General features: G+C 41.6%; 1 protein-coding gene across 1 annotated transcript in view; it reads left to right on the forward strand.

Moving 5' to 3' along the window:
• The window catches only part of LOC140738934 (coiled-coil domain-containing protein 63-like), a 33,570-nt gene that overhangs the window by 5,788 nt on the left and 5,853 nt on the right, over nucleotides 1-21,929 (forward strand). Inside the window, exons 2-6 of the mRNA XM_073066947.1 lie at nucleotides 2,848-3,029; nucleotides 11,174-11,331; nucleotides 15,922-16,145; nucleotides 19,205-19,279; nucleotides 20,696-20,888. Coding sequence (XP_072923048.1) covers nucleotides 2,848-3,029; nucleotides 11,174-11,331; nucleotides 15,922-16,145; nucleotides 19,205-19,279; nucleotides 20,696-20,888 — 832 coding nt within the window. The remainder of the gene's footprint in view (nucleotides 1-2,847; nucleotides 3,030-11,173; nucleotides 11,332-15,921; nucleotides 16,146-19,204; nucleotides 19,280-20,695; nucleotides 20,889-21,929) is intronic.

The following is a 21,929-nucleotide window of genomic DNA, read 5'->3' on the forward strand; positions in this document are numbered from 1 at the left end:
TTACAACAAGAAATATATATTAAAATATTAAATGAGAAACATTCCCATAGGCACATGAATGTGAGGGAGACGGAGGGGTACGGACATTGCACAGGTAGGAGGGTGTTGTTGATTTGCTTTTTAGCTGGTTCAGCACAACATTGTGGGCTGAATGGCCTGTTCCTGTGCTGTACTGATCTATGTAAATAAGTGGTGCAAAAACAAGAGCAAAAGTAGTGAGGAAGTGTCCGTGGGCTCATGGACTGTTCAGAAATCTGATGGCAGAGGGAAAGAAACTGTTCCTCGAACATTGAGCTTGTGTCTTCGAGCTTCTTTGCTCCCTATAGGTCAGTTGTGGAGAGCGCCCTCTTCTTTGTGGTGGCGTGTTGGGGAGGCAGCATTAAGAAGAGGGACGCCTCACGTCTTAATAAGCTGGTAAGGAAGGCGGGCTCTGTTGTGGGCAAAGTACTGGAGAGTATAACATCGGTAGCAGAGCGAAGGGCGCTGAGTAGGCTACGGTCAATTATGGAAAACCCTGAACATCCTCTACATAGCACCATCCAGAGACAGAGAAGCAGTTTCAGCGACAGGTTGCTATCGATGCAATGCTCCTCAGACAGGATGAAGAGATCAATACTCCCCAATGCCATTCGGCTTTACAATTCAACCGCCAGGAGTAAGATATGTTAAAGTGCCGGGGTTAGGACTCAATGTATTTAAGTAAACTACTTAAGAACTTTTTAAAAGCTATTATTAATGCTTTTTGAGAGGGTGATTTTAGATGCATATCATATTTTTACTGAGTTAAGTATTGTATGTAATTAGTTTTGCTACAATAAGTGTATGGGACATTGGAAAAAAATGTTGAATTTCCCCATGGGGATGAATAAAGTATCTATCTATCTATCTATATCATCTAGATTTCCAGCTTAGTCATTATCCTCTTACCCCACCACCTCTACCAGGCCTCCCCCTCTGTGCCAAATAAATCATTCACTGTTTCTTCCACAAGCTGCTTCCTCTGCCCATTCTGATCTTGAAACTCCCATTTTCCACCAAGTAATCCATCAAGTCCCCCCACCACTGCAAAACAGAGCAACAGACACAGAACGCCGCAGGAACTCAGCACTCAGCAGGTCAGGCAGCATCTGGGGTGGGGGGGACGGGGTTGCGGGGAATAAACAGTCCACGCGGCAGGCTGTGGTCCCTAATCAGGAAGGGAAGGGGGTAGAAGCCAGAGTAAGAAGGTGGGAGGTGGGATGGGGAAGGTGTAGAGAGAAGTAAAATAACTTTTGTATGATGGCCAGAGATGTGATATCAAAAACAGGCTGTTATTACTGAGCACCTGTTCCAGCTCTGACTCATCTTTGCTCTTTCATTAGAATTAAGCCTATACAGTGTGCGTAAACATAGAATGAGAAAGAACCATTAGTCTTATAACTGTACAAACGTTAACCACTTCAAAAATTATTTGCTCAAGTTTAGCTGTTGTTAAATGCGGTGAAGGCACGCAGAGGAAGGAACCACCACAGGAATCCCGTCAGTGCTCATTTCCACATTTCCTTAGTCGTCACAGCCCTGATAAAGGAGGTCATCCTGAAACGTTGACTGACCCACTGAGTTCCTCCTGCATTCTGGATATCATGCTCAATTTCCTGAATGATCCCTTTGCAATAATTATTTCAGAAAGCGTCTAATACTTTGACGAACTTCCATAGATGTGTAGTGGAGAGTGTATTGACTGGCTGGTATGGAAACACCAATACCCCTGTACAGAAAATCCTACAGAAAGTAGTGGATATGGCCCAGGCCAACATGGGTGAAGCCCTTCACACCACTGAGCACATTTATAAGGAGCGTTGTTGTAACAAGGAGCAGCATCCATCATCAGGGACCCCCACCAGCCAGGACATGCTCTCTTCTCGCTGCTGCCATCAGGAAGAAGGTACAGGAGCCTCAGGACTCACACCACCAGGTTCAGGAACATTTATTACCCCTCAACCATCAGGCTCTTGAATAAAAGGGGATAACTACACTCACTTGCCCCATCATTGAAATGTTCCTACAACCCGTGCTCAGTTCTGGTCGCCTCACTACACGAAGGACGTGGAAACCATAGAAAGGGTGCAGAGGAGACGTACAAGGATGTTGCCTGGAGGGGGAGCATGCCTTATGAGAATAGGCTGAGTGAACCTGGCCTTTTCTCCTTGGAGCGATGAAGGATGAGAGGTGATCTGATAGAGGTGTATAAGATGATGAGAGGCATTGATCGTGTGAATAGTCAGAGGCTTTTTCCCAGGGCTGGAATGGCTAGCACAAGAGGGCACAGTTTTAAGGTGCTTGGAAGTAGGTACAAAAAAGATGTCAGAGGTCAGTTTTTTATGCAGAGAGTGGTGAGTGCGTGGAATGGGCTGATGGTGACGGTGGTGGAGGTGGATAAGATAGGGTCTTTTAAGAGACTCCTGGACAGGTATATGGAGCTCAGAAAAATAGAGGGCTATGGGTAACCCCGAGGTAATTTCTAAGGGAAGGACATGTTCGGCATAGCATTGTGGGCCGAAGGGCCTGTATTGTGCTGTAGGTTTTCTATGTTTCTAACCAAAGATCTCACTGTAAGGACTCTTTATCTCAAGTTCTCATATTTATCGCTATTTATTTATATTTGCGTTTGTGCAGTTTGTTGTCTTCTGCACTCTGGTTGATCTTTCATTGATCCTGTTATAGTTACTATTCTATAGATCTGCTGAGTATGCCCATAGGAATTGAACCTCAGGGTTGTACAGTATATGGTGACATATATGTACTTTGATAATAGGATTTACTTTGAACTTTGTACTTTGTAATATTTCTTGACAAATTCTTTTTCAGGCGACCATGAAATTTAACTCTATATTGGCTGAAAACTGCAAACTCCGTGAAGAAATGAATAGCCTGAGAGCTAACAAAGATATTTACACAAAACTATATAACAAACTCAGTGCAAAATTACAGGAACAAAAGAAGATAATGAGAGATATTGTTGAGGATTCTATACAAGCTTATGACCAACGGTGAGCAATCATTTCATTAGTACTGTATTAAGAAGGTAAATGGAAGCAAATTGACATGTTGAAATCTTTGGAATTAAGTGGTTTATTAATTATCTGTGCTTTTCATGTAAAATGGATCAGTTCATTCTTTCAAGCACCAAGATAAAGATTTTCACAAAATTTAGGAAGTTTTTACAGCCACATCAATTCTGAAGTAGCAGGTTTAGCCAGCACTGCCAACCTGAGTTACAGTACTGTCGCAAAGGCTGCTGGCAGGACCGATTCCAGTTTCGGAGGAACTGCAGGACTCTGTCACAGTGAGCGCTGGCCACGAGTCAACCCAGGAGCGGAGCAGTGGCAGACTCCCAATTAAGAGGCGGAAGCACGAAGTTATATATCGGAATATCAGCAGAGTATTGGAGGAACCACCAGATCATCCTTCACAAAAACACAAGGACTCTGCTCCAACGCTAAATGAGAGTCCCCTTTAAATGATCATAGGATGCGGGAAACCCGCGCCAGTCACAATTGACCTGACAAGATTAAACTGAAAGCACTAGGGCTTAACGGCTCTAATTAAGATAGTAATTAGTAAATACAGGCACCAGAGAAACCTCGAATTCCAACGTGGTCTATGACAAGCCATGGAACTCATGACGATTACTGTGTCTTCTGCTCTCAGCTTTCAGTCAGGAATAAAAGGTGAAAGTTCAACGTTGCTGGTTCATTGCTTCGGAGAATATAACAAACAGAAAAGGATACCCAAAGTATGGGTAAAGAGATATAACTTATTTCAACATTTTACTAGCATGTTTGGCCTTGCCTTTCTGTGTAAAGGAGGATACACCTTGCCTTGAAAGGAATGACTGAACTGATTACTGAGTTTGATAAGTTCGGGCGGAGTTTAGGAAAATGTCAGGTGACGTTCTTAAAACATAAGCTACTCTAAGGAGGCCTTGAACTATTGGAGTCTTGAGGAGGTCTCTCTGATGGGACAGTTTAGGAGTTGGGACCACTTTCTCAGGAGGCGAGTGATGAGGTGGGATTTGTTCCTTCGGGCTGTTGAGACATTAGGATTGTGCCTGGCTGAGGCAGGTGATGTCTTAGGTCCCACACCTCAAGTTTCAAGAACAATTGTTACCCCTCAACCATCAGGCTCCTGAACCAAAGTGGATAAACTTCACTCACTTCAATAATGAACTGATTCCACAACCAGCGGCCTCACTTTCATGGGCTCTACAACTCGTGTTCCCAATATTATCTATTTATGTATTTATTTATTATTACTTTCTTTTCATATCTGTACAGTTTGTTGCCTTTTGCTCATTTGCTGTTTATCTGACTGATTCTGTGCAGTTTTTCATTGATCCTATTGTGTCTCCTTGGATTTACTGTCAATGCCCGCAGGAAAATGGATCTCAGGGTTATATATGTATACCTTGATAATAAATTGACTTTGAACTTTGAAGAGTGATGGGAAGGAGATGGAAGTGGAGTTAGGGATGATGATTAGCTGGATCATGATTGTGCTGAAGGGTCGCTCCACCTTCCTGAGTTTGGTTGCCCTGGTTATTTTCACAAGTGTCAATTGCAGAAACATACCTTTATTTTTTTTCATTTTGAATCTGTCCGTGTTTCCAGAGCACAATGAATAATGAATCTTCTCCCCAGCTTCATCCTATACGTACTTAATTCAGACACCAACTGTTTTGTTCTTTATATTCATACATACCGTGGGTTACTAATAAAGAACCATGTTCTGGAAGAAATAGAACTTTTATTTAACAACAACCACAACGTGTTTACAATACCATGTTTCTTGATCTTTCTTTCATCCCTGCACCTGCTCAGAACACCCTCCAATCACGTTTTACACGTCATATCACCACATCTTCCTGTCCTTAAAAAAAAAACAATTAGCAACATTGGACCAGAGCAAATGCATAATTTAACATGTCTCTATCAGTCTCTCTGGGGGTTTATGAACATGAGTAAACCTTCTAAGTGGTTCATACAGTTCTTGTGTTTCGTTGTTATTTCCATGTTTTGTCTGGTCTGCATCAGGTAACTAATACTCTGAAGTTGGCTCTTTCTTGAGGTCTTTGCAATTTCTCCCTCCTCTGTTTGGACCATGTATGATCGGGGTTGTACTTCTTCAAGTACTGTAGCTTTCTGTGTCCACGTGTTCAGTTTGTCGTGTATCCTTACTTCATCTCCTTGGTGCAGTTCAGGTAATGGACCAGAACATCTGTCAAAGTATGTTTTCTGCTTTGCTTTGTGTTCATCTTTCCACCTTTTCCCTTGTTGACCTCCCTCTGTTCTCAGAAGGCTCTCATCCATTGGCAGATTAGACCTGAAACAACACCCAATCAAGAGCTGAGCAGGTGAAAATCCACATTCAAGTGGAGGACTGCGATAGGCTAACAATGCTTTATAAAAATCATCTCCACTATCTTTTGCTTTGTGCATCAGTTTCTTGATAATTCCTACTGACTTCTCAACTAATCCATTGGACTGAGGGGAAAATGGACTAGATGTTGTAAGAACAAAGCTCCATTCCTGAGCAAAATGTCTCATGCATTCACCATTGAATTGTGGACCATTGTCTGTGAACACTTCATCAGGTACACCATGTCTGGATAAAAACTAATTTCATGCATGTAATTACATTCTCTGCTGTTGTTCTGCTCAGACCACACACTTCAGGATACAGTGAGTAGTAATCTGTTATTAATAGATAATCTTTGTTGTCAGTTACAAAAAGATCAATGCCTACCTTCTGATAAGGTTCCTGAGGACTAGGATATGGATGCAGTGGCTCCTTAGGGTTGCTAGGTTGGTATTTAAGGCATATTTGACAAGAAGACACCATTCTGCAATTTCTTGATTCATCCTGATTCATCACTTCCCGCGCCCTTCTCTTACACTTTTCAATACCTCGGTGGCCTTCATGAATTTTCCCAAGCATTTCTTTTCGGAGACAGACAGACAGACAGACATATTTTATTGATCCCGAAGGAAATTGGGTTTTAGGAATCACAATTCTGCTACCTTTGTACAATATCTCATCCACAACAGGAAGTTCTGATCTGTGGTTCCAATAGTCTTGAACTTCTGAGGAACAGTCATGCTTATTATCTGGCCATCCATCCATCACCGCTTGTATTTCCTGACTGAGAATTTTGTCTTTCTCTGTCTCAAGACGTAGCAGTTCCAACTTTTCGGGAGCAACAGGTGCAGTCTCTATGATCATATCAACAAATACCTGAACATCAACAGCGTCCCTGTGACTGTCTTTTGTTGTTGGATCCACAGCTCTGGAAAGTGTGTCAGCCGTGTACATGAATTTTTCGGGTGTGTATGACACATTCAATACATACCTTTGCAATTTGATCATCATTCGCTGAATTCACAAAGGACAGTCACTTAAAGGTTTGTGGAACAATGCAATCAGAGGCTTGTGATCAGTTTCAACATCAATAGATTGCCCTGACACAAACTGATGAAATCCCTCACAAGCAAATGTAATGCTGAGCAATTCTTTTTCAATTTGGGCATACCTTGTTTCTGGATCAGATAATGAACGAGATGCATATGTCACTGGTAGCCATTTCTGATCATGTTTCTGGAGTAGTACTGCCCCTAAGCCTGCTTGAGATGCATCACATGAGATTTTGGTGGGTCTCTCAGCCTCATAGAATTTCAACACAGGTTCTTTGGTGAGCACTTTCTTGAGATTTTGCCATGCCTTCTCCTGCTCATGGTTCCAGCTCCATTCGTTTCTCTTTTCTGTTTACTGCCTCAACAGAGCAAGCTGTTCTGAAAGATTGGGTATGAGTTTTCCTATGCAGTTGACCATTCCCATGAACCTTTGAACATCCTTTTTACATTGCGGTCTTGGCATGTTCTCAATAGCAGGAACTTTCAATGGATCAGAATGCATACCCTCATTGCTGATGATATCACCCACAAAGGTAAGTTCAGTCACTTCTGGCTGACATTTGTCTTTATTCAACTTCAGGTTTCCTTGCATGTTGCCTCAAAGACTTGTTTGAGTCTGGAGTCATGCTCTTGTTTAGATGATCCTCAAACAATAATATTGTCCATGGAAGTACCCACGCCCTCAATGTGCTCGTATAACATGTGAATGGTTTTATGGTACACTTTAAAAGCTGATGCAATTCCAAATGGAAGTTGAAGAAAACAGTATCTGGCAAAAGGAGTGTTAAAGGTACACAACTTTGAACTTGGTTCATCTAGTTTAAGTTGCCAGAATCCAGAGGATGCATCTAATTTACTAAAGTATTTTGCATTAGCAAACTGTGACATTATTTCTTCACAAGTAGACAATTTGAAATGCTCTCTTTTAATGCTTTGATTCAAGTCTCTTGGATCTAAGCAAATCCTCAGTTTTCCATTTTCCTTATCAACAGTGACAAGTGAATTGATCCATTCATTCGGTCCATCAATTTGTTTTATGACTCCTAATTGTTCCATTTTGTCAAGCTCTGTTTTCAGTTGATGACGTAATGCAAAAGGCACTTTTCTACATGGATGTTCTACGGGTGGCACTGTGTTGTCAATTTTAATCGTGTGCTCTCCTGGAAGACAACCAAGCCCTTTGAACAAGTTCTCATACTCTTTCATCAAGTCACTTTATTCTGACTCTAATGTCACTGTCCAGGACCAAGTCTCTTTTCACCAAATTCAGTCTCTCACAGGCAGATAAACCCAGTATTGACTGTACATTCCTTGGCACCACCACAAATGAAAGCGTGTGCACCATATTTTTGTGTGATACTTTTGCCACACATGCTCCTTTAACTGGAATGTCTACACCTGAATACCCAGTCACTTTTATATTTGTCTGATGTAACTTTGGTCTTGGCTTTAATGCATTAAACTCAGATTCTGCAAGAATATTTATGTGTGCTCCAGTATCAAGTTTAAAAGAATATTGTTTCAGTTCACTTGCAATGGCATAGTCCAGTCATTCTTACTTAGTTTATTTTCACAAAGCACATCGATATAAAACTCCTCACGTTCATTTTCAAGCACTGCATTTACTTGTTTTATTTTCATTCTACTTCTGCAACAGCGTGAAAAATGATTACTCTTATCGCAGTTGTTGCACATTTTCCCATACGCTGAACGCAATTTTGGCCGATGCTGCTGCCCACAGCGATCACATAGCTTTTTTCTCTCAGATGACGTCTTGCTCTCTGACGGTTTTGTTGTCGTATTATTATTTTTTCTAATATGTTCACACTTCCTCACAGTATCTACGTTGCAGCTTTCAATGAAAAGTTCTTTAGCCGGTGATGTCACGGTTTCCAAAGCTTTGCAGAGCATCAAAGCTTTTTCCAAGTCTAAGTCTTGTTCCCGTAACAGTCTTTCTCTCAGACCATTATCCAGAATGCCACAAACAATTCTGTCTTTAATGAGAGAGTCTGTCAGTTCTCCAAACTCACATGTTTTACTCTGGTGTCTCAACTCAGTAACGTATTGATCAATAGTTTCACCAGGTCTCTGTGTACATGTAAAAAATCTGCGCCGCTCGTTCGTCACATTGCATTTCGGTATACAAAATGCTTCAACTTTGTCCATCATCAATTTTAACTTTAAATTACCTCCACTTTCAAAAATAAAATGATAATATACCTCAATTGCGTCGTCATCTATTATGTGGAGTAGAAGCGCACCTTTCGTTTTTTCCGGTTTTCGATTGGCATCGATCGTCGATAAATATAATTCAAAATGTTGCTTAAATTTTCTCCAGTTCTCAGCTACATTCCCAGGCGACTGAAATGTTGATGGAGGCTGCAAACCTTCCATTTGTAAAACTGTTAGCAAACACCAAAACAGTTCAAACTCTTTTTTCAGAAAATTATCTTCAATTCTCCCGTGTTAGGAAACATATTATTCTTCCAGACTGACTTCTGACACCTTGTTGTGTTCTTTATATTCATACGTACCACAAGTTACTAATAAAGAACCATGTTCTGGAAGAAATAGAACTTTTATTTAACAACAACCACAACGTGTTTATAATACCATGTTTCTCGATGTTTACTAGTAACCCACAGTACGTGTGAATATAAAGAACACAACACCAACTACCCTGATAAATAAAGAGCCTTAAATGGAATTACTTTGCCCCAGTTTTTAAACCTCTGATCTCTATAACATTGTAAGATTTTACAGCAGAATCAGGCCTTTTGGCCCATTGAGTCTGCTCTGCCATTTCATCATGCCTGATCCATGTACTCTGTCAGCCCTAATCTCCTGCCTTCTCCCTGAGTCCCTTCATGCTCTGACTAATCAAGAATCTATCAACCTCTGCCTTAAATATATCTGATGACCTGGCCTCCACAGCCGTCTATGGCAACGAATTCCACAGATTCACCAGTCTCTGGCTAAAGAATTCCTCCTCATCTCCATTCTAAAAGGACACCCCTCCATTCTGAGGCTGTGTACTCTGTTCTTAGACTCCCCCACCATAGGGAACATCCTCTCCACATCCACTCTATCGAGGCCCTTCAACATTCGATAGGTTTCAATGAGGTCACCCCTCATTCTACTGAATTCCAGTGAGTAGAGGCCCAGGGCCATCAAGCGCTCCTCTTAAGACAAGCCTTTCAACCCCGGAATCATTCTTGTGAATCTCCTTTGAGCCCTCTCCATTGCCAGCACATCCTTTCTTAGATAAGGGGCCCAAAACTGCTCACAACACTCCAAGTGAGGCCTCACCAATGCTTTATAAAGTCTCAAACATTACATCCTTGCTTTTATGTTCTAGTCGTCTCGAGATGAATACTAACATTGCATTTGCCTTCCTCACCGCCGACTCACCCTGCAAATTAACCTTTAAGAAGATTACCTCTCCACTGTTGCCTCTCACTGGAGTGCACCTTTTGCTGGAACCAGCTTGTACCTGGCCGTTTGTTGGACTCTGTCTGTGGTCAGCATGGAAAATAGTTTTGAAAAACATTGGGCACGAGCCACCTGGTTTCTAGCTCCTGTTCGGAAAATGCCACCAGCAGTGTCTCCACATAATCCTCCAATTTCACCGGAACTTCATCAAGGTCTATGTCTCCTCTCCGTACTGAGGCACCTATCATGTCAACACAAGCTGGCAGACCTTGTTGCTCATGTGCCCATCAGCCCGTCACCAGTTTCCCAGACAGACATTCTGTATGGGAATACATGACCAGGTGGACAGAGGAAAAAGTTCAAGGCTTGAAGCCTCCTTAAAGAAATGTAATATCCCTATCAACTACTGGCAATCGCTGACTGATGGCTATTTGACATTCAGACAAAACAATTGGGGTAGCTATTGAGAATCTCGTCATGATATCCTGTGTAAGCAGTGGAAGCTGTGGACCACTCATTAAGATCCACCCAATTGGTCCATCAGCCACCTCCTGCCCCACCATGGAAGAGTCTGCAGTTCTAACAGTGGCCTCACGAGACACCCAGAACCCACAAAACCAGAGGGGTAGAAGGTTATCTTGGATCCTGAGGGACTGTCTAAGATGAAGAGCACTTTGATATGTGACTGATTTGCAGCTTTAGACCAAGGGCACTCAACCACTCTTCTTCTGAGTTCTGTCCGCCAGTTGGAACCGATCGAGGGAAATCTGTGCCTTGTGCAGTTCAGTTGCCCACCAAGTATTCCCACAGTTGCACTTACAACTGCACCACTAGGAGGAGCTGGAACGTAGCGATACCGAAGATGATTCCTGTTCTAAACTGACTGCAAAAGGTGACCAATTATTTTCTTCTGTCCGTCTACTGTCTGAAGTCAGGAACCAGGTTACTTTGCCAGCTGTAAAATTTAGAATTTCTCTGATGTAACAGTGGGAACCCTTTATAGAAACAGTCTTTTTTTTTGCAGGTCAAAATCTTTTGCCTTCTTTTTTGAAAGGAAGTTATTCAGAGCTCACCAAATCAGAGACGCAGCCTTGCCCCTGTTGACATGATACCAATTGAAAGGGGGGGATCTCCTTGCCAGGTATTCTGTGCTGAAGCTGTGGTAAAAGACTGCTACAACAGCAGTGCCGATTAAAGTTTGGCCAATGCATTATTATTCAATAACTCACAATCTGCATAATTTTTTAGTGTTTCGGAGGTTCCAAAGATAAATGGATCTTTTTCCTTCCCAGGATGGAGGCAGAGACTAGGATAAATGCTGTGAAAGAAAAAAGTGCAAAAGACTTCCTCCTGTACAACACAGAAATAAAGGAACTAATGCGTATTATTGATCACGAGACAAAACTTAAGGAATTCATGCTGATTAAATTCCGACAATTTTCAAAAGAAGGTAGACTATTTCATAGCCTATAAAGTTGAAAAATGTTATATGCTGAAGGGAGTATAATATCCAATATCTGAGACAGTAGAGCACTGCTTCTAATCCTTGTCTAAACTCTTTGCTAATTTTGCTTATGGATAGTGAGAATTGTGGACAGAAATGACGCAGAACTTCTTTAACCAGAGGGTGGTGAACCTGTTAACTAAAGTGTGGTGAACCTGTTAACTAGAGGGTGGTGAACCTGTTAACTAGGGGGTGGTCCACCTGTTAACTAGGGGGTGGTGAACCTGTTAACTAAAGTGTGGTGAACCTGTTAACTAGAGGGTGGTGAACCTGTTAACTAGGGGGTGGTCCACCTGTTAACTAGGGGGTGGTCCACCTGTTAACTAGGGGGTGGTGAACCTGTTAACTAGAGGGTGGTGTACCTGTTAACTAGGGGGTGGTGTACCTGTTAACTAGGGGGTGGTGAACCTGTTAACTAGAGGGTGGTGTACCTGTTAACTAGAGGGTGGTGTACCTGTTAACTAGGGGGTGGTGTACCTGTTAACTAGGGGGTGGTGAACCTGTTAACTAGAGGGTGGTGTACCTGTTAACTAGGGGGTGGTGAACCTGTTAACTAGGGGGTGGTCCACCTGTTAACTAGGGGGTGGTCCACCTGTTAACTAGGGGGTGGTGAACCTGTTAACTAGAGGGTGGTGTACCTGTTAACTAGGGGGTGGTGAACCTGTTAACTAGGGGGTGGTCCACCTGTTAACTAGGGGGTGGTCCACCTGTTAACTAGGGGGTGGTGAACCTGTTAACTAAAGTGTGGTGAACCTGTTAACTAGAGGGTGGTGAACCTGTTAACTAGGGGGTGGTCCACCTGTTAACTAGGGGGTGGTGAACCTGTTAACTAGAGGGTGGTGTACTTGTTAACTAGGGGGTGGTGTACCTGTTAACTAGGGGGTGGTGAACCTGTTAACTAGAGGGTGGTGTACCTGTTAACTAGGGGGTGGTGTACCTGTTAACTAGGGGGTGGTGAACCTGTTAACTAGAGGGTGGTGTACCTGTTAACTAGAGGGTGGTGTACCTGTTAACTAGGGGGTGGTGAACCTGTTAACTAGGGGGTGGTCCACCTGTTAACTAGGGGGTGGTGAACCTGTTAACTAGAGGGTGGTGTACCTGTTAACTAGGGGGTGGTGTACCTGTTAACTAGGGGGTGGTGAACCTGTTAACTAGAGGGTGGTGTACCTGTTAACTAGGGGGTGGTGTACCTGTTAACTAGGGGGTGGTGAACCTGTTAACTAGAGGGTGGTGTACCTGTTAACTAGAGGGTGGTGTACCTGTTAACTAGGGGGTGGTGCACCTGTGGAATACATTACAACAGACAACGTTGGGTGTATTTATGTTGGAGGTTGATAGGTTCTCAATTAGTGAGAGCATCAAAGGTTATGGGGAGAAGGCAGGAAAGTAGGGTTGAGAGTGGAAATAAATCTCATCCTCTATATGTGCTAAACATTCGTTGATACAGTTTAAAGTAGTGCATAGGGCCCATATGTCTAAGGATAAATTAGCTTGTTATTATTCTCATATAAGTCCAGTGTGTGATAGATGCCATTCTGAGACAGCCTCTTTAACCCATATGTTTTGGTCATGTTCCTCTTTGAAAAAATATTGGGAAGATATCTTTGACATTATTTCAACTGTTTTGAATATTGATTTACAACCTCATCCTATTACTGCAATTTTTAGTTTATCAATGATAGAACCACATCACTTAACCTCTTCAGCGCCTCGGATGATTGTATTTCTTACATTAATGGCTAAAAGATCTATTTTGCTGAATTGGAAAGAGATGAATCCTCCCACCACATTTCACTGGTTCTCTCAAACTATGTTATGTTTAAACTTAGAAAAAAATCAAAAAATCCATCCATTAAATTTGAAAAGACTTGGAGGCCTTTTATTCAATATTTTCATATGATGTGATTTGATCTTTTTCCAAACCTATTCTCTTGTTTTAATATATGCAGGGAGGTTCGGAGTTAATGACACTAATGGTTCTTTCTTTTTTTGATGTTACAAACAGCCCACGTTCTTTTCTTTTTCTTAGTTTTTGGTTCGTATTGTTAGTTTTATTTTGGGGATATATATATATATTTTTTATTTTTTTTATTTTTGGATATGTTAATCCTTTCTTCTATGTATACTATATTTGTACTTGAACAATTTTGAGAGGTTTATTACCTTTGTATTAACTGAATATATATTTATATATGTTAACCATTAACAATGTAATCCCAATAATTGTGTAGCAATATTATGTTATATCCATTATTTTGATATTAATAAAAAGATTGAAAAAGAAAGAGTGGAAATAAATCAGCCATATTTGAATGAAGGAGCAGACTTGATGGGCCAAATGGCCTAATTCCATGTTTTATAGTGATATGGTGTAATCCTGGCTGGACCTCTTTGTCCTGAGTAAGTAGTGGTGCATTTTCTCCAATAAAGCTACAGTCCTGAATGCAAAATGTGAAAACACAATAGAGTTGGGAATGCCAGAGCGCAGACGGCGTTATGCTGTAAACACCGTGTCTGTGTCGGGGAGCTGTAGCTTGGAAGTGAGGTTGATGGCAATGGTGGCACAAGTGGCAGCAGTCGTGGAAGCCTGGAAACAGAAAGCGCTGGCAGAACTCAGCCAGTCAGTCAGTCAGCGTCTACGGAGGGAAACGGACAGTTGATGTTTTGGGTCAAGATGCTTCAAGAGGGTTGGAAAGGAAATGGGGAGATGACCAGTACAGAAGGGTGGATGCAAGAGCTGGCAAAAGGGGATACAGGTGAGGGGGTGAAGGTCAGATTAGGGAGGGGTGGAGTGGGAACGGCACCAGGCGCAGGGAGGTGATAGGCGGTAGTGGCGAGGGACTGACGATGAAGAAATATGATAGGACAGGACCATGGAGCATGTGATAGATGTGGGGAGTGCGTTGGTGATGGGCAGATGGAGAGCGTCGGGAGAGGGAAGAGATAAGTTTGAGAATTCGCCGTTCATGCTCCTAGACTGTAGACTGCCCAAGCAGAATACAAAATGCTGATCACAGTTTCCAGATGACTTCAGTGCCCTTATCCATCTCACTGCTCGGGATAGCCAGAGAGGGAAGTGGTGCTAAAGTAATCTCTGTACGTCCTTGTAGGTTGCAAACAATAACACCAAAATGTGCGAAAGATGCAGAGGTGAATACTGAATCTACAATTAAAGCACGATAAAGTATGTTTTTTTAAGCATCTTCCTAATGTATGCTTAAATTTGATTCTTTGCATGTAGATTGTAGGTCTAGCTGGTGAGCTACTTTGTAACCTTGTTTGCACGTCCGATTGTTTGCATGAGGAGAGCTTTTTTTAGTGTGTGAACGATGTCACAGGTCACAGTGCTGAAGCTAGAGTAACACACACACATACAAAATGCTGGAGAAACTCAGCAGGTCAGGCTGCAGCCGTGGAAAGGAGTAAACAGACCATGTCTCTCTTGTGTTAATGATGGAGTTATACCTTCTATTGAACTTATTGGTTACTGTTCTATTTGTTTTGTTTCAGGATTATAATTTGTGAGCGTTCCAACCAGGGTTTGCATAGGTGATGCTGAGCAGGTGGACCTCCAACCTGCATCTGGCTGATCTTCTACAGTCATCTGGGAGTGCTAGCCACTGACACTTGTTACTAGAAATAGAAATGTTTAGTTCCCTAAACACTTAACTAATACCTTTGACTGCAAAATAATTACACACTGAAGCAGGTGATGTAGAAGTCCTTATTCAGTACAAGAAGTGGGCATCATTCTGGAGACAGTCCCATAAACCCAAAGGAACATCACATTTTTATACACTTGAGATCAACGATAACAGTAGCTGATACAATGACACTGTTTACTTCAATATTTTGGGTTGACATTGCTTCCTTTGAATTACATATCTACAGTGACAGACACTTCTGAATGTTCAAACACCTTTGTCACAAAGTAATTCACACAAATAGTCTAAAAGCTGATGGAGGCAGAGAACCAGACACCCAAAATCAATGTTCTCAGGGCTCCCCCCGAGTACACAGATATCCCAAGGTGCACTAAAACTCAACTGTGCACTGATGATGGCTTCTCAATTGGAGCCAAAACATCTGCAAGTGTTTTGCCAAGCTCGGTGATCAACCCAGCTTCCAAACACAAAGACTATTGATTGCCTATACCCGTGACCATGTTTGATATGCTAAATGACAGCTTCAGTCTGGTCTGCCAGCTTGAACTCAGTCACAATGGTATTAATAACAGCCTTGCTGTGTAGTTTGATGCAGGCCAATTTTCACAACCCCATTGTCTTAACTGATGCCTATACAATCTCTTAGCCTGTGGGCCAGTTTAACTGCTTGCAATTTCCAATAAAAACTGAAGAATGGATCTCGCTTGAATTAATATCTGCTTAATTCACATAACTCCAGGATAACTGACAAAACAAAAGTAAGCTGGGATATCTACTCAGAAATGAAAATTCACATTTGTGCAAATGGATCTCAAAAGATAACTGCACAAATGAAAACTATAATTAAAATCATTTTTTACTGCATTTTTAGATCAATCTCCGGATAAGGTTAGTAAGAAAACTGCTCAAGAAATTGAATATGAGGCATATGAAGAAGTGTTTAACCAACTTAAATATCTGACTGGCAGAGACGGACTTTACAATTTGGGCAATGAGTTTATCGCCAAGGAAGAGAAAAATTATGCCCTGTTTAATTTTATAAATGAAATTAATATTCAATTGGAACACATGCAAGAGAAGATCCAGAATATTAAGGTTTGTAAAGTTGCAAAAGATACAGAAGAAAGCACCTCTGTCCAGGGTTCCTTTGTCAGATCTAAGATTGAACATTATTAGCAATTACAGATTTTATTTTGGTAATTGCTTTAACATATTTTTGTTCCACAGAGATATTGCAGTTGTATGTGATCCAGAGTTTGTAAGTTGCATCATGATGGATTATTTGTGCAAAAAGACTTGTTAAGTGGTAAACTTTATGCTTGCTGAAGAGAAGCTTCAAAGTTCTAAAGTTCAAAGTAAAATTTATTATCAGACTACATACATGTCACCACATACAACCCTGAGATTCTTCTTATATAACCATATAACAATTACAGCACGGAAACAGGCCATCTCAGCCCTTCTAGTCCGTGCTGAGCGCTTACTCTCATCTAGTCTCTCTGGCCCGTACTCAGCCCATAACCTTCCATTCCTTTCCTGTCCATATACCTATCCAATTTCTTTTTAAATGACAATATCGAACTTGCCTCTACCACTTCTACTGGAAGCTCATTCCACACAGCTATCACTCTCTGAGTAAAGAAGTTCCCCCTCATGTTACCCCTAAACTTTTGCCCCCTAACTCTCAACTCATGTCCTCTTGTTTGAATTTCCCTTACTCTCAATGAAAAAAGCCTATCCACATCAAAATCCTCCTCATAATTTTAAATATCTCTATCAAGTCCCCCCTCAACCTTCTATACTCCAAAGAATAAAGACCTAACTTGTTCAACCTTTCTCTGTAACTTCCTGCAGACGTCCTTAGCAGATCTATAGAACAGTAACTGCAAACAAGATCAATGAACAACAAACTGTGCAAATGCAAATATAAATAAATAACATGTATGAAATAACATGAAATGGAAGAGAATGGAATAACAAGATAGAAAGTCCTTCTAGTGAGATCTTTGGTTGTGGGAACACCAGAAATAGAATGAGTGTAGTTATCCCCTTTTGTTCAAGAGCCTGATGATTATGGGTTAGTAACTGTTCTTGAACCTGATGGTGCAAGTCCCGAGTCACTTGTACCTTCTACCTGCTGGCAGCAGTGCGAAGAGAGCATGGCCTGGGTGGAGAGGAAATGATGGAAGCTTGGTAAAAGATCACCATTTAACACTGAGACGGATATAATTCTGGATTTGGTAGGTTAGGTGTGGGAGCAGCATTTAAGTTCCAATCAAGTTCCAATCCCGATCCCATCCAAATTCTATCAGCATTTGTTTTAAAATTGAACCTCTAGTCCACAGAATGGAAAACACACAAAACAAGTAGCTTGATACAAAGCTTTCCATGGCAGAGTAGGTGTTGTAATGTGAACAATGTCACCGGAGAGAGACCGAAGCTCGTGGATATAGAAGTGTTTTATTCAACAAAATGAGCAGCAGGTATCCTATAGAGACTCTTTAGGGAGGAAGAGGCCCGTTCGACCCAATATTGCATGACACTTTATACGCTAAAGATCAAAGGACAATTCTATATTTTCAATGACCTTCAGTGCTTCCTCAGGATTACGTATAGTTTACACGCCTCCTTTTTTGCACCCAGGCACCCAAAATGAATGTTAATCAGCATTTTCTGGTTTTTCTATCCACTGCTGTCCACAGCCTCAGGAAACTATTGTCCAGGGATGCATTTTAAATTTAATCTACAATCCGTGTTCAGGTCTATAGATTGGTTGTTGAAGTTAATATTTGCTATATACCCTAACTCCAGAATATGCCCTAACCGATGTAAGGTTTGATATTTGGTCTTGTTGAATGCAATAGATCTTTGTTGTTATTTAAGCTCAGTTCTACTGATCACCCTTCATAATTTCTTGTGAAAGAAGATGTTACAGCAGAAACCTGAAGATTATGACTGAGAAGCACATTTATGTACGTTCATTTCAATACCATTGAACAGTGGGCGCCACAGTAGCGTAGTGGTTAGGGCAACACTATTACAGGTCAGGGCGTTCCGGAGTTTCCGGCTCCATCCATAAGGAGTTTGTACGTTCTCCCCCCCGGGTGCCCCAGTTTCCTCCCACAGTCCAAAGACGCACCGGTTAGTAGGTTCATTGGTCATTGTAAATTGTCCTGTGATTAGGCTGGTGTTAGATAGGTGGGTTGCTGGGCTGGGCCCAAAGGGCCTTTTTCACATTGTGTCTCTAAATTAAATAGAGATCTAGAAATCTGTCACAGATTGAAGTCTGCAAGTTTCCTTTCAGTTTCTCCATGCCTCTGAGAACTGATGCAGAGAGACTCACTGATCTCCAATGGCGTCTGCTTCTGATACTTTAATTTATGTTATACATTACACTTGTACAATAGGGACACTCCAACAGGAACAGGCCTGTACAGATTGGAACTTAAAGGGGCATTGCCTGCTCAGCAGACCTGCCGGTAGAGTCTTCCTTGGTCACGAAACAGAGCACCATACAGTCCCAGCTCCAACACCGCCAGCACAAACCTTCCCGGCCTTCTCCTGGTCACGACCCCGTGTAAGACACCTGGAATGATGCTGTCTGATTTCAGGCAATACATTTTACTGTCTCCCTACTGTTAGTAAGGATTAATTTAAAGGCATGTTGAATAGACAAGAAGAATTGTGCAATCAAGACCTACAAACTGAAAAGTATTAAACTAGTATTACACTGCCAATGGTCAGTTCAACTCCTTTATGATCTCAGTATCCCCATATTGAGAATTGCTTTCCAAGCAACTGATTATAATGTCACCCATCACTCTAAATGATGATCCTCCCCAATGCAATAACTTAACTGCTGAAGCACAGTTGATGCACTCCCTCCCTCTTCTTCCTAGAGAACGTGCAGTGACCCACGAAACAGGCACAGGAACAGTGCCTTTGAGGGCAGTAAGCTTCAGTTACAAATAACAGCAGGGCCTCAAAGCATCTGATTGCCCGGCATGTTGCAATCATCCTGCTTCCCCGGGCATCCAAGAATTTCTGAGCCACAGAACCAAATGAGACTGTATTTTCTCAGATCCTGATTTCTGGGCCTAGGGGTGCTTTCTATTAGTGAATCCACCAATAATTTTGCATTTTTAAATGCGCAGGATGAAATATTACAAATCCAAAGCCAGCGCAAGCAAAGCGAGGAAGAAATGCACAAGGTCATAATGGAGATAGAGGCAAGTATGTTCTATTTCAGAATGTCATTAAAACATATTGAGATGTTTAATTCATTAACAGGCTTTGGACGTTATAGACAAGACCAACATACTGATCAACCATATTGGTTAGCTCCCCCACCACCTCCTGTCTTTATTACACTGCACAGTGAACACTTTAAACCACTTTTTACAATGCTACTTATGTTGTAAGTAATGCTGGTATTTATGTATTTATGCATGTTTTATTCCATATCCATACTTTAACCTCTCACTTGATATATTATATATTCTTTATAGTAATTGGATGTTGCTTTTCGTTGCATGTTCTGCCCTGACCACCACTCCACAGCAAATTCCTAATGCATGTAACTGCATCTGGTGAATAAAGTTGATCCTTCATCTCCACTTGCCTTGAAGGTGTTGGTTGACAGCCTTCATGAGCAAGTTGGGAAACACGCGCAAAAAAAATCACTTATGGTAACCATACCTCCACAGTATTTTAATGAACGGTATAGAAATGGGCTCTCACGACCAGACTATGTAACAGTTTCTTCCCCCAAGCTATCAGACTCCTCAATACCTGAAGCCTGGACTGACACCTTGCCCTACTGTCCTGTTTATTATTTATTGTAATGCCTGCACTGATTTTGTACACTTTATGCAGTCCAGTGTAAGTCTGTAGTCTAGTATAGCTTTCTCTGTGTTTTTTTAAATTACGTAGTTCAGTCTAGTTTTTTGTACTGTGTCATGTAACACCATGGTCCTGAAAAATGTTGTCTCATTTTTACTATGCACTGTACCAGCAGTTATGGTCGAAATGACAGTAAAAGTTGACTTGACTTGAGAAAGCACGTGAGACTGAGAAGAAAGAACATTTACTAGGAATGGAGAGAGAGAGAGAGGAAACTAGCTCTGTTGTTCGCAGGGCAAACAGAAGTTGGCAGTTTGCGTTTAATTATATTATGTGAGCTCCTTCAGATCCTGTTGCTGAGAATGAAAACCAGATTCTACCTTATTGTTTCATTGATTCATTGACAAGTAAACTGAAAATATATTCAAAGCGCATTTATTATCAAGGCGTGTGTGCAGTATCCGGCCCTGAGATCTGTCTTCCCGCAGACAGCCGCGAAGCAAAGAAACACCATGGCACCCGTTCAACCACCCAGTGTGCAAAAGAAAAGAACAAATCGCGCAAACGGCAAAAAAACAAGCGTAAAACACACAAAATATTAAACGTCAAACCGCAGAGTCCATGAAGCAGCCTAGGGATGTTCAGTTTAGTGTCATTCATTGACTGTGGGCTGCAGAACCAGCCTGCCCCGAACCAAAATTGCACAAAATAGCAATAAAAAAGGGGTAACTAGAAACTAGAAACACATACAACATGAATTGCAGAGTCCTTTTTCCTGACTGCATATTTTCCATTTTCTACAGCACGTCCTTGAAAGTACAATCCAACAGACGAATAAGTATGAAAAGATATACAAACACAGGAGTAAAACCTTGGATCAACTGAAATCCAGCGTAGAATCCATTGCCAAGAAAATAAACTGTGACTTAATGCCTATCGAACAGAAACTGTGTGGTCACGAGGGCATCTTAAATTTCAACGCTCTGGATTACTTAGGTGAGTGTTCCTGATCAGAACACGAGGTTTGACTGGAATACTGGGAACAATATTCCAGACACGTCTCATCCAAGGAAGTGACAATGGTATGAGGGCAGCAGGGGAAATGTCTGGTTAAGGAGAACAAAGTCTGAATTGACTCACAGCAGATGTACATCAGAAATGTTAACTTTAAATTTAAAAGAAAACTGAGTAAATTTAGATATTTAAATGCAAACGTTAAAGTGTCCTTGCAATGTGCATTCTATGAATCCCTGATGACTTCCTTAACTGGACAATGGAAATTTTACCAAAAAATTGCTTGTCTTCTTGGTTTAATTTTGTCTCCTGGAATGAATACTTACACTGCATATGTATTCCACTGTTTGTTTTTATTATAATAGTGCCAGTAACATTGCAAATTCATTTTGCCATCGCTTTCTGTAACTGCCGATGATGAGAGGGCCATCCCAATAAAGGAGTACCGTGACTTACCTGTTGGCATGATAAATCTACACTGTGCCAGCCAATATCGTGGAAAATGCTGCACTTGTTCAGACGAGTGCAGCTCCGACAACACTCAAGAAGTCGACACCACCCAGGAAAAGGCAACCCATGTGATTGGCTCCTCCGTTTGGACATCAAGTTTGCTCTGCTGTTTGATCGTGGGTGATCTATTATCTCACTCAACCCCATTCTCCGGCCTTCTCTTCATAACATTTGACCCTGTTGCTAATCAAGAATGTATCGACCTTTGCTCTAGTGACTTGGCCTTCTCAGCCATCTGTGGCAATGAATTCCACAGATTCACCACCGCCTACTAAAGAAATTCCTCCTAATCTCTGTTCCAAAGGGATATCCTTTTATTCTGAAGCAGTGTGCTCTAGTCCTGGACTCTCCCATGACTGGAAACATCCTCTCCATCGGCACCTCCATACTGGATGGTGAAACAACCTGTAAGAATGCTCTCTATCTGTACAAATTTGCTCGAGTCTTTGGTGATATACCAAACCAACTCCGAATGAAGTATTGCTGCTGTAATCGTAATTGCATCAATACGTT

Source organism: Hemitrygon akajei, chromosome 14 (genome assembly GCF_048418815.1).
Source record: "Hemitrygon akajei chromosome 14, sHemAka1.3, whole genome shotgun sequence".
Classification (NCBI taxonomy): domain Eukaryota; kingdom Metazoa; phylum Chordata; class Chondrichthyes; order Myliobatiformes; family Dasyatidae; genus Hemitrygon; species Hemitrygon akajei.